At 39.2% G+C, this 12,456-nt stretch overlaps 1 protein-coding gene across 1 annotated transcript; it reads left to right on the forward strand.

The window, feature by feature from the left end:
- The first annotated feature begins 9,554 nt into the window (after positions 1–9,554).
- LOC112274394 (GDSL esterase/lipase At4g01130) lies at positions 9,555–11,908 on the forward strand. Its single transcript, XM_024503853.3, has 3 exons — positions 9,555–9,934; positions 10,318–11,028; positions 11,226–11,908. Exons 1-3 carry the CDS (start codon positions 9,679–9,681, stop codon positions 11,501–11,503), a joined length of 1,245 nt encoding a protein of 414 aa, XP_024359621.1. The 5' UTR covers positions 9,555–9,678; the 3' UTR covers positions 11,504–11,908.
- The last annotated feature ends 548 nt before the right edge of the window (positions 11,909–12,456 follow it).

The following is a 12,456-nucleotide window of genomic DNA, read 5'->3' on the forward strand; positions in this document are numbered from 1 at the left end:
GCATATATAGCAAAAGATGACCATTCTTTTGCTGCATGCATAAGAGCTCTTGCACTTGCTAGTAAGGATTAGGATGTATTGAACTTATGTATTTCAACTTGATTAATGGAATTTGGATTGAACTATCAAAAAAATTAATGTTATAGGAAATTCAATCTATTTGAGGATTGTAATTTTTTTAAGCAAGATGATTTTATGATTTTTTATTACATTAAATATTATTATTCTATTATGATCTTTAATTGCTACATCTTAAGGAACAATCTGTCACGGACATACATATAATTACCTATATGAATAGATAAAAGTATGTAAAAGTAGGTTAATTGTGTAATATCTTCTAGAGAAGCTTCTTAGAAGCTTCATAGACGCTGCTTTGACTTTATAGGAGTCTATAGTTGACTTTTAGGTTAGAAACTTGGTCAACAAGTTAGCCATGTGCCACGCATGTTAGAAGCTTAAAGAACAAGCTAACTATGTGGTCCATCCATAGAAAACTTGCCTTGCAAGCAAAGGCATGTGGCCTAGAAAGTCAACATATATTGGAGGTCTTATAGAACATCGCCACGTGGCTTCTAGTTAGATAGTATATATAGAGGCAAGAGTGAAGCCCTCTTCACTCTTGTCAACTCCTTTCTTGCTTCTAGTCTAGTTTCAAGGGTCTCTAGTTTTCTTGTATTTTGGCAATAGCCATTCCAGTTTCTTTCTTAATATACATATTTTGTCCTATTTCTTTTTGAGAAAAGTCTCACTTACTCTTTAGCTTTCATCGAGTTCTTGTCCTTGACAGATTGACAAGAGTACACTTACAATATCAGAGCTTTGTCTTTTCTTGATTAAGAGTGGATTACCCCTTTTTCTTGATAAGACATAAGCGCATTAGAAGTTGCGGATTACCCTCTTTTAAACTGATATTGTTCTTAGTATTTTCTTTGTTATCAATTCCTCTCTTCTATTTGTTTTGAGCGTTATTAGACATCTTCTCTTTTCTAAGTGCTACTATGGCAGAGCTTGTTGAAATGAAGAGTGCAATGGCACAGATGCAAGAACAATTGAGGGAGTTAATGCTTGCGATGCATCAACTCAATTTACCACCACAAGGAGCAACAAGAATGGTAGGAAGTGAAGATATAGAGATGATTGGGGCTGCTTCAACATCTGCACCAAACCATGTCCCTTCTCCCAGAATGGAACACCCTTCGAGTGTTAGAGAACCGAGAGTTGCCTTGCCCGAGAAGTTTGATGGTACCAGATCCAAGTTTCGAGGATTCATCAATCAGGTCCAACTAGTGATTGAACTTCAATCCCAGAGCTATCCAACTCCAGGGTCACAAGTAAGATTCATTGGTACACTTCTTTCAGGTTCAGCATTGTCATGGTTTTCATCTTTTCTTGAACGACGAGATCCAATATTGGATAATCTGGAGGCTTTTTTGGCGGAGTTTCGATCCATGTTTGGAGAACATGATGCAATTCGTGTTGCAACCAACAAGATCCGTATTTTGCGACAAGGCAATCGATCAGTAACATTATATGCTTCGCAATTTCGACAACTTGCAACTGATATCAAGTGGGATGATGCCGCACTTGTGAGTCAATTTCTCTACGGATTACAATATGAGGTAAAGAAATTGATGCTTAATTTACCTGATCCTCAAACATTGAGTCAAGCAATTGACTTTGCTGTGAAGTGCGACAATCGACTTTTTGAATTTCGATCCGAGAGTCGCACAAGTGGGCCTCAACGTTACTACAATTCAATGGCAACACCGACGTCTCCTCAACACATACCTTCAGAAGTAGAGGATATGCAAATTGATGCGGTACGTTTCAAACCTCTTACTGAGCAAGAAAAGTCTCGTCGTCGACAAGAAGGATTGTGCTTATATTGTGGAGAACCTAAGCACACTGCTCAACATTGTCCAAAGAAGCGACGTAACTACAAAATGAGGAGTACGGCTGTCAAAGAAGACAGTATGTCGGAAAACGAGTACGTCCAGCTACAATAGGGACCGTGCGGCTGGAATCTTGTACAACTTCTAATAAAGGTCCTATCCTCTCCTCAGAACCATCTCCTTGTTTTATAATAGATGTGCGTTTAGGACCTAATAATTACAAAGCCTCTGCCTTGATAGATTCAGGAGCCTCATCTTGTTTTTTAGATGAAGAATTTGCTAGATGTCATAGAATATCATTAATACAAAAAACTAAACCTGTACACGTAGAAGTCATAGATGGTCGTCCGTTGTCTTCTGGAGATGTAACTCACGAAACACTTCCTGTAGATGTAGTAATAAATGGTCATAGTAGTTGCGTAATTTTTAATATAATTAGATCTCCCTCTAATCCAGTAATTTTAGGCTTATCATGGTTAGAAAAGTATAATCCTCGAATAGATTGGATTTCTCGTAAACTTGATTTTCCTCAGAGCATTAGTAACAGTTCTATTAACCAAGTAAAAAACCATGAGTCTAGTATAGTAAAACTCGCACCTATAGGTGCAAAAGCATTTATACACGCAGCAAAAGAAGGATCAACTTTTGCTATTTATGCTGCACCTATTTCTGAAAGCGTAAAGACTTCAAGTGGCATTCCAAGTCAATATCAGGATTATCAAGACGTTTTTGAGAAAAAAAATGCAGATATTCTTCCTGAGCATCGCCCATACGATTGTTCAATCGATCTCAAGGAAGGAACTCAGCCACCATTTGGACCAATTTACAGTTTATCGCAAGATGAGTTGGCTGAACTCAAGACATATATTAACGAGAATTTAACGAAGAATTTCATACGCCATTCAAAATCTCCAGCAGGAGCTCCAATTTTATTCGTAAAGAAAAAAGATGGATCTTTACGAATGTGTGTTGACTATCGAGGACTCAACAAGATCACAATCAAGAACAGGTATCCATTACCTTTGATATCAGGACTCCTTGACCAGTTAAATCAAGCTAAGATCTATACAAAAATAGATCTAAGAGGAGCATATAATCTAGTACGGATCAAAGAAGGAGATGAATGGAAGACTGCGTTTCGAACCAGGTACGGGCATTTTGAATATAATGTCATGCCTTTTGGACTCACGAATGCACCAGCTGCTTTTCAACATCTCATGAATGATGTATTTCGTGAATTCTTAGATAATTTTGTCGTCTGCTACCTAGACGATATCCTGATTTATTCTAAGAATGTTGAAGAACATGAAATACATGTTCGTCAAGTATTACAAAAACTCAGAGATGCAGGATTGTACGCCAAGATGGAAAAGTGTGTATTTCACACTACTCAAGTTGACTTTTTAGGATACATCATTTCAAATGATGGTCTTATGATGGATTCTAAGAAAGTCCAAACAATCATGGATTGGAAGATTCCAAAGACTGTAAGAGATGTCCAATGTTTCTTGGGATTTGCCAATTACTATCGGATCTTCATCAAAGACTTCTCACGAGTTGCAGCTCCACTTACACGCTTGACTAGTAAAGATAAATTCCAATGGAATCAAGAAGCGGAAGCAGCATTTGAAGCCTTGAAGACATCGTTTGTCTCTGCACCAGTCTTATATCGTGTTGATTTTTCCAAGGCATTTTTTATGGAAACAGACGCATCGGATTTTGCCTTGGGTGCAGTTTTATCACAAATGGGAACAGATGACAAACTTCATCCGATAGCTTTTCATTCAAGAAAATTCTCAGCAGCCGAGATCAATTATGAAATCCACGATAAAGAACTTCTTTCGATCGTGGATTCTTTTCAAGAATGGCGTCATTATCTAGAAGGTGCTTCTAGTCCAGTCATTGTGTATACAGATCACAAGAACCTCGAGTATTTCATGTCAGCACGCGTGTTGAATCGTCGTCAAGCTCGTTGGAGTATGTCTTTGTCAAGATTCGACTTCATTATCACTTATCGGCCAGGAAAACAACAAGGTTTGTCCGATGCCCTGTCTAGACGTTCTTATTTTGCACCAAAAGAAGGAGATGCAGCTTTTGAGCAACAAAGAACGGTCCTCTTGAAACCGGAGCAATTTCATCTCCGAGCAGTGAAATCAACATTGACTGTTGATTCAACTTTTCTCAAGCAAATCCAGTCCAGTATGTCCTCAGACCCTCTTGTTCATGATATCGAGAATAATTCTTCCAAGTCTCATGATTCTTCTAAGTTCGAGTTCAAGAATAATCTATTATATTTTGAAGGACGCCTATATGTTCCAGAAGAAAAAGCACGTTTGCGTGTTCTTCAAGCACGTCATGACTTTCCAGCAGCAGGGCACTTTGGATATAATAAGACTTTGGAACTCATATCAAGAGATTTTTGGTGGCCACAAATGTGGAAGTCAGTCAAAGACTTTGTACAATCATGTGATATTTGTTCAAGATCAAAAATTCCTCGACATCGACCTTACGGACTTCTTCAGCCATTACCTATACCAGAACAACCATGGTCTTCTGTTTCTATGGATTTCATCACAGATCTTCCAAACTCAAGATCTTATGATTCTATATTTGTGATAGTAGATCGTTTCACCAAGATGGCACATTTTATGCCATGTACAAAATCTATCACAGGTGAAGAAACAGCTAAGCTTTTCATTGATAATATCTATCGCTATCATGGATTGCCTAAAGATATCATATCGGATAGGGGAACTCAATTTGTGTCGAGATTTTGGAGGACTCTTTTCAAGATTTTAAAAGTGGACATAAAGCTATCTTCAGCTTTCCATCCTCAAACTGATGGACAAACAGAGCGCGTAAACCAAGTCTTGGAACAGTATTTAAGGTGTACCATCAACTACCAACAAGATGATTGGACAAACCTTCTGCCATTGGCAGAGTTTGCTTATAATAATACGGTACATTCCTCCACGCAACAAACACCTTTCTTTGCCAATTATGGCTATCATCCACGACTTGATACTTTTGATTTTTCAAAAGTTGATAATCCTGCAGCAGAAGATATGGCAAATCGGTTGTCAGAGTTACATGCAATAATGAAGGCGCAGTTGAAGAAAGCTCAAGAACGACAAAAGATAAATGCAGATGTATATCGTAAAGAGCAACCACAACTCAACGTGGGTGATAAGGTATGGCTACTTCGTCGCAATATCAAGACCACTCGACCTTGTGACAAATTGGACTATCGTAGGCTTGGCCCCTTTTCTGTTTCTGAACAAATCAACCCAGTTGCATATCGGTTACATCTACCGGAGTCAATGAAGATCCATCCTGTATTCCACGTGTCTCTTCTTGAACCATATAAGACAGTGGATATACAAGGAAGAAGACAAATGCCACCGCCTCCTATAGAAGTAGATAATAATGAAGAATTTGAGGTGGAAGAGATATTAGACTCAAGGCGGCGCCGAAATAAGCTGGAATATCTTGTTCATTGGTGCAGATATGATATTAGTGAGCGCACATGGGAGCCATCCAGGAATCTAGCAAATGCATCAGCTAAAGTCAAAGTTTTTCATCAACGACATCCATCAAAACCAAGATGAAAACCTCTCTTATAAAAGAGACAAGATTGAGGCAAGATAACATTCAATTTCCTATCCTTGTTTGTAACTTCTTTGCATTTTGTGACGCTAATTAGATGGAGAGCCAACAACCAGCGGATTCAACTCAAGAACCTTCGTTTGCTGACTTACCGGATGAGACATTGCGATTGTCACAACCTTCAAGACGACGCAACCGAGATGAAGACCCTCAAGAACGACATGTTCTTCTTCGAATAGATGGTGAGATACAACGCGTTTGGTATCACGACCTTGGAAGAGATTCTCGATGTTTGGTGATATTATTGGAGATAGGAATGACTCCTGATGGTCTTTCAAATGTATTATTTGAAGGAAGTTATGAAGGCCTCAACAGTGATCAAATAACAGGGTGGTCTTCTCGCCCTGGAATGGGACACTATCGATGGCTAAGAGGACCCATCAACTATCTTCGAAGAGAACAAAGATCAGAGTATGTAGCAAATACAATTCGCCGCATATTAGATTTTCTCAATATATAATCACGGCTCCTCGTGGAACTCGTCCCTAGAAGGGGGGGTAATGTCACGGACATACATATAATTACCTATATGAATAGATAAAAGTATGTAAAAGTAGGTTAATTGTGTAATATCTTCTAGAGAAGCTTCTTAGAAGCTTCATAGACGCTGCTTTGACTTTATAGGAGTCTATAGTTGACTTTTAGGTTAGAAACTTGGTCAACAAGTTAGCCATGTGCCACGCATGTTAGAAGCTTAAAGAACAAGCTAACTATGTGGTCCATCCATAGAAAACTTGCCTTGCAAGCAAAGGCATGTGGCCTAGAAAGTCAACATATATTGGAGGTCTTATAGAACATCGCCACGTGGCTTCTAGTTAGATAGTATATATAGAGGCAAGAGTGAAGCCCTCTTCACTCTTGTCAACTCCTTTCTTGCTTCTAGTCTAGTTTCAAGGGTCTCTAGTTTTCTTGTATTTTGGCAATAGCCATTCCAGTTTCTTTCTTAATATACATATTTTGTCCTATTTCTTTTTGAGAAAAGTCTCACTTACTCTTTAGCTTTCATCGAGTTCTTGTCCTTGACACAATCTCATGCATGACATCTCTAAAAGATAGCAAACAACTATCTATGATTTCTATATGTATGGATTTAGTTTTTTTGATTAAAAATATTTCTTATTTTTTGACAAAATCTTTATCTATAAATAGGTTTAGGCTTCTAAATCTAACAAAGCTAAGATTTTATGATTTTTTGGTCCTAAATAAATTTCTATTATAAAATAAGATGAACGGTTTAAAGAAAGAATAGGGTCTTTATTAAAATTTACATAAGATTCTAATTGTATGATTTTTATTATAGTTGGAGAAACTTATTTTTTGATACATAATCTTCTTTAGCAACCATGCTTCTCATTTTGTAGTTGAGTTGTTTCTTTGGATAATATTGAGTAGTGTGTTTAGCTTCTCCACAATATAAATATAAGCCTTCTTGACATTGTTAAGTCTTTTTTTGCTCTTTGAAGGATTTAAAATGTATTATATCAATTTACATTGGTTCTAGCTTTTATGAATGTATTTTTGAAAAGTTAGGAGCTATTGTCATTATTTGATTTATTCCTTTCTAGTTAAGTCTTGGTTCTTGATGTATTTCAAATAATCCTTTGTTGTATATAATGACTTGTGCAATAAATTGTTTCAAAGATTTTACCTTTGATATTATCAGTAATAAATCTTTAACATTATCTTTCAACTAATGTCAAAATTGATTAATAAGGGCTTTGTCGTTCCAGTCCATGTTATAAGCAAGGTTTTGGAATTTAGCAATATATAGGATGACTAACCATGATCTTTATCATAAAGATAAGAACTTGATCTCTGTTATTCTTTCTCAATCACTTTCTTCAAATATGGCCGTAAATACTTCTAAGAATGAATTTAAATCATAAAAGAGTTTTGAATCCTTTTCTCTTAAAAGTGCAAATGAAGTGTAAGTACTTCCTAATAGAAGTATCTTTATCAATCCGACTTCAGTAAATCCATTAGGATATTGGAAGGAATGCAATCTTAAATAGAACTTGATTTATTGTAAAAATCTTTGAAATTTTTATTTTATTCCATCAAATTTCTCAAGCATACTAATTTTTATTTCTATCATACTTGTAGAAGTAAAACTCTCTAGGTTTGGTTGTGACGTTGATCTGCTTACTTCTTCCAACTGCACAACTTCTTGCCATAGACTCTGAACTTCTTTCATAGAGATAGGAATATTATCTCCTTGATTCACATTAAAAATACGTAAGATTTCTACTCAGAGTGTTGACAAGTTCATAAAAATTTGCAATAGTTGAAAATCTATTTTTACTTCCAATAAGACTAACATCCATAATTTATTCTTCTATAGATAATTTAAATAAATTTAAAATTTAAATTAAAAGAAGATAATCTATAAGCACTAATATCAAATGAAAATTTTGACAAAGAGAAATAACCGACTATCTTTAAGGAAAAAATTAGTATTAGAAAACAAGATTATTTATTTAAAAATGGGTAGTCTTTAACCTTCAAAATACAAAAATAGAAGTGATGTAATCCAATCTCTTCTAAAAAAAAGAAAAAAACAATAAGTTAGAAACCTTGTCAAAGTATCAAGGACATGAATCTCAAAAAAAGAAATCCTTAATATACTCTTGTATCACTCAAAAGAATTAAAAAATTGCTCTAAGATGATATGGATTAAATCACAATGCCTACTGTCAAAGATAAGAAAATTAAAAAGTCTAGAAATAAGACTAAAAAGTAGAAAGGCATTGACAAGAATAAAGAAGGCTTTATTCTTACTTCCATATAAAGTCTTAAGTAGAAGCTATGTAGCAATGTCCAATAGAACCTCCAAAATGTGTTGACTTTACAAGATACATATCTTAACTTGCAAAGCAAGTTTTTTATATATATGCTACATTGTTAGCTTGTTTTACAAGCTAGTTTTTAATCTATCAATTAAATAGAAATACATGTAAAATCAAAGCAATGTCATCAAAACTTTTAAAAATCTTTTCTAAAAAATATTATGAAATAAATCTATTTTTATCTACGTCTACTTAATCATATAGATAAATATTAGAGTAGTTATGTATGTCCATGACATCATCTCTACGTCTATAAGTTCAATTAAACTTTCTCACCTACTCAACATTTTATTATTGATTACCACATCTCATCAACTCTTTGTCTTCCACAAACAACTTGACTTATTTTTGCTGAGCTTGTAGATAAGCCCTCTAGGAACTCAATGTTAACATCACACATGTGAAAACCTGAAACAAAATGCAGACAAGTAGATCGATTTGAATTATGTTCGTAATTGGTGTTGGAATAACTTGTCCAAAAGCAATACAGTCCTCACTTTCAATCTCTTTTAATATTTTAAAATTGCTAATGATAGTGCTCAAAAGCAATACAGTCCTCACTCAAGATCATGATACGAAGAATCAAACAGACCTACAAGCAGAATCCACTGCTATATAAGAGTTGGAAAGTCTACACCTAAAATAGACCGGAAATAAAAAAAACCGCCAGCGGGATACCTCGAATCAAAAGAGGACTGTGAGTCCAGATCAGTCAAACCCTGACCGAATGCCATTGTATCATGCATCCCGATGAGATGAAATATCCAAAAGAAGGGGCAATAATCAAAATCAAAAAGAAATGTCAACAAAACTGTTTAAAAAATTAGAAACACAAAGTTAAAAAACTCCACAGTACACCCACCTACAACACGAACAAGAATACACAATTAAGTAAAAATATATAAAGAGTCATCCCAGGATGCAGATCCACAATAAACTCGTCAGCTGGCTTCATTCCCCCCCAAAAATTCACCATTTCTACCCGCTGGTGAAGCTTCAACCACGAAAACGGCGCGTCTCAGACTTTCCACAAATGACACCGTTTTCCTCGACCAAAAGGTCAGCGCAAGGAAATTCAGATCCACTGCACTCACCCCTGCAAACATAAAACGCGCAGAGTAAGCCCACTCCATCACAAATCATCTGCAAACTACAATCTCATCGTCAATTTTGCAGAGTTGCTTCTCACCAGATCAAGCGGAAATAGCCCAAGAAGACCTAAGTCTGTGTCTGACCGCTGACAACAGTTAGGACTGGCAGGAGGCGGAAGGATGGCCAGATTGTCCTTGTGGTGTTTGGGGGGCTTGCTCCTCTGCGCCGTGCACCTGGTTGCTGCAGCCGACCCACTGCCCAACTGCTCCTATCCGGCCATCTACGGCTTCGGAGACTCTCTCACCGATGTCGGCAATGGCATCGCCGCCTTTCCAGAGAAGTTCAAACATGCCGAGATTGATCCCTACGGAATCCAATTTCCCATGCACGCTGCAGATCGATACACGGACGGCAAAATGTTCATCGACTTCCTTGGTACGTTGCCTCAGACTCGCTTCCCTCAGCTTCGGTCGTTTGCACTCGATTTGTGGCACACCCGGCAGTTCAAGCGCAGGGTCCAAAAGCCGTACGATGAGCACGTTCTGTTGTGGCGCAAAAATGGGTTCACTGCTGGGATTGTGCTTGATGCACACAGGTTTGTGTCAGTCCAGGCCCCAGCAATTCGGGGCTTCTCTGTCTGGACGACGCAAGGATAAGTGAATCGTGTTATTCGATCACCCCGACAATCGTGAATAGGTGGGAATTGGATGAGTTCGTGTTCAGCCTGTGTGGAGGGGGAAGAGCTGGATTGGGCTGTTGCGAACTGGATGCTCGAGGCTGGTTGGCTGACATGAGGGAACGTGTTTTTGGTGGTGCAGCTTTCGGAATCAGGAGGCGCCCTAACTACGCCATCCTGAGAGGAACTGCCGGAGATTTCACTTACGGGTCCAACTTCGCGGCGTACGGAGGCTCTGCGAGGCCCGTGAAGGTGTGGAACACAGGGGAGAAGTTTACCTCTCCGTTCTCCCTGGATGTGCAGCAGCAGTGGTTCCAGCGTTACAAGATTCGTCTGTGGTTCTACGAGTCTCCCGTGTACAACCCCAACGGAAGACTGGTGCAGAGCCTCCCGAAGCTATCCAGCGTGAACTCGTCGCTGTTCACGGTGTGGGCAGGATACCAGGACTACTTCTGGAGCCTGTACGAGAAGAAGCTGACGGTGAGCCAGACCCGGAAGATCGTGCCTGAGGTGGTGAAGGCCATCGAGGAGCACATCGAGAAGATTCTGGCGGTGGTGGAGTACACCCCTCCCGGATTCCCCACAATGCTCATGCCCCCGGCGACGGAAGTCCTCATCCAGAACCAGCTCCCTCTGGGTTGCGTCCCCGCGCTGCTGACGGTGCACGGAGGATCCCACGCCAAGTACGACGAGTATGGGTGTTTGAGCGATCTGAACAAGATCTCGAAGGCCCACAACAAGCTGCTGGGCGAGAAGGTGGAGGCACTGCGCAAGAAGTACCCGGCGGCGAAGCTGTACTACGGCGATGTGTATGGAGTGTACGAGGACATTCTGAAGAAGCCAGCAGACTACAGTGAGTACATCCACCACGAATGCGAGGCCTGGGTTTGGGGGTTATTTTGTGTTGTGGGGGAGAGGGAGGGAGTTGCATGGGAGGGAGTTGGAGGAGTCGAGTTTCTTTCTGGGGATGAAATTCTGAGGGATTCCTGAGGTGGTTACGAGGTTGTTCGAGGTTGGAAGTAATCTGGTGGTGACGCGGTGTTTGTGCAGATGTGACGACTCCACTGAAGGCATGCTGCGGAACGGGAGGGAAGTACAACTTCAACAAGGACGTGTGGTGCGGCGATTTCGGAACGGTGGAGGGCAAGTTCGTGAATCTGACGACCCCCTGCGCCAATCCTGCGGGAGTCCTGAGCTATGACGGGATCCACACGTCGAACACGGTGAACAAGGCGTTGGCGACGGCTTTTTTGACAGGGAAGCACATTTACCCCGAGGGTGGATTCAAGTGCTCTCCCGACTTCACATTCTGGGACGCCAGGACATAAGCGAGAGCTGGTGCTCCATTCCGGGGCAACATCAGACACGAGCACCAGTCCTCCTTCCGAGGGAACATTGTTGCGTTCGGATACCATGCTTGACGGCTGCACGCATCACCATTCGATGCAGGAGCAAGCGATAAAAAAAACGCGACGCAGCTTGGGAGGAATCGAGCTGGTTATGAGGTTGTGATAGAAACCCGTTGGCCATGAGTGCGTAGGGTTTCCTCCATGAGTTATCACGACACTTGTGAAGTAACGAAATAATTGTGTTCATTTACTGGAGGAAAGACGGACTGGCATCGTCTAGACTTGGTTTCGACCGGTGATGCGGACCAAGAGAATTCTGTTCATTGAGTGTACACGTTCCGGCAGTGCCTTTGAAATAATCTGAACATTCTATCATTCTACACTCATCTTTTGTCTGGTGTATGATCACTTGTGTATGCAGGATCAGTTTGTTTAGGTAAGTTTGCTACTGAGCGTATATTTTGTGTTATGTTTGAGAAATACGGCGCTGATTCTGGTTATTGCTGGTATCCATAAATTTCTGTAGGGGACGGTTTTGTAAGAGAGAGAACACTAACAATAATATAAATCATGAAGTATATTATTAAAATAACTTGATTCCATCATATTTATAAGAGCCTTTTACATTGTCTTGTGGAGAGAAGTAGTTGTAACTTCTTCATTACTACTTTGTAACTACCTAAAGGTAATTCTGCATTTACCAACATGTATTAATTAATCTAATATGTATTAGCAAATCTAACACCTCTCTTTAATCAACATAGACTAGATTTTATTTGAATTGTCAATGTTGATTAAGTATTTCATGAAATGGTTGTGTTTGGGTTTCAGAAGTGACTTTGTCATTATATTTGCCCGCATTTCATTTTGTTTGTAGAAATAAATTCCAAGACAACTTCATTTGCTTTTACTTTGTGTCAAATGTAATGGTA

This window comes from Physcomitrium patens, chromosome 21 (genome assembly GCF_059467195.1).
Source record: "Physcomitrium patens ecotype Gransden chromosome 21, ASM5946719v1, whole genome shotgun sequence".
NCBI classification, from domain to species: Eukaryota; Viridiplantae; Streptophyta; class Bryopsida; order Funariales; family Funariaceae; genus Physcomitrium; species Physcomitrium patens.

What these genes read in the sequence shown, in the direction of transcription:
- LOC112274394 (XM_024503853.3), top strand. Translation starts at nt 9,679, where the DNA reads ATGGCCAGATTGTCCTTGTGGTGTTTGGGGGGCTTGCTCCTCTGCGCC. An exon ending in AATGTTCATCGACTTCCTTG is followed by an intron (nt 9,935 to 10,317) that starts GTACGTTGCCTC and finishes TTGGTGGTGCAG; the next exon opens with CTTTCGGAATCAGGAGGCGC. An exon ending in GAAGAAGCCAGCAGACTACA is followed by an intron (nt 11,029 to 11,225) that starts GTGAGTACATCC and finishes GTGTTTGTGCAG; the next exon opens with ATGTGACGACTCCACTGAAG.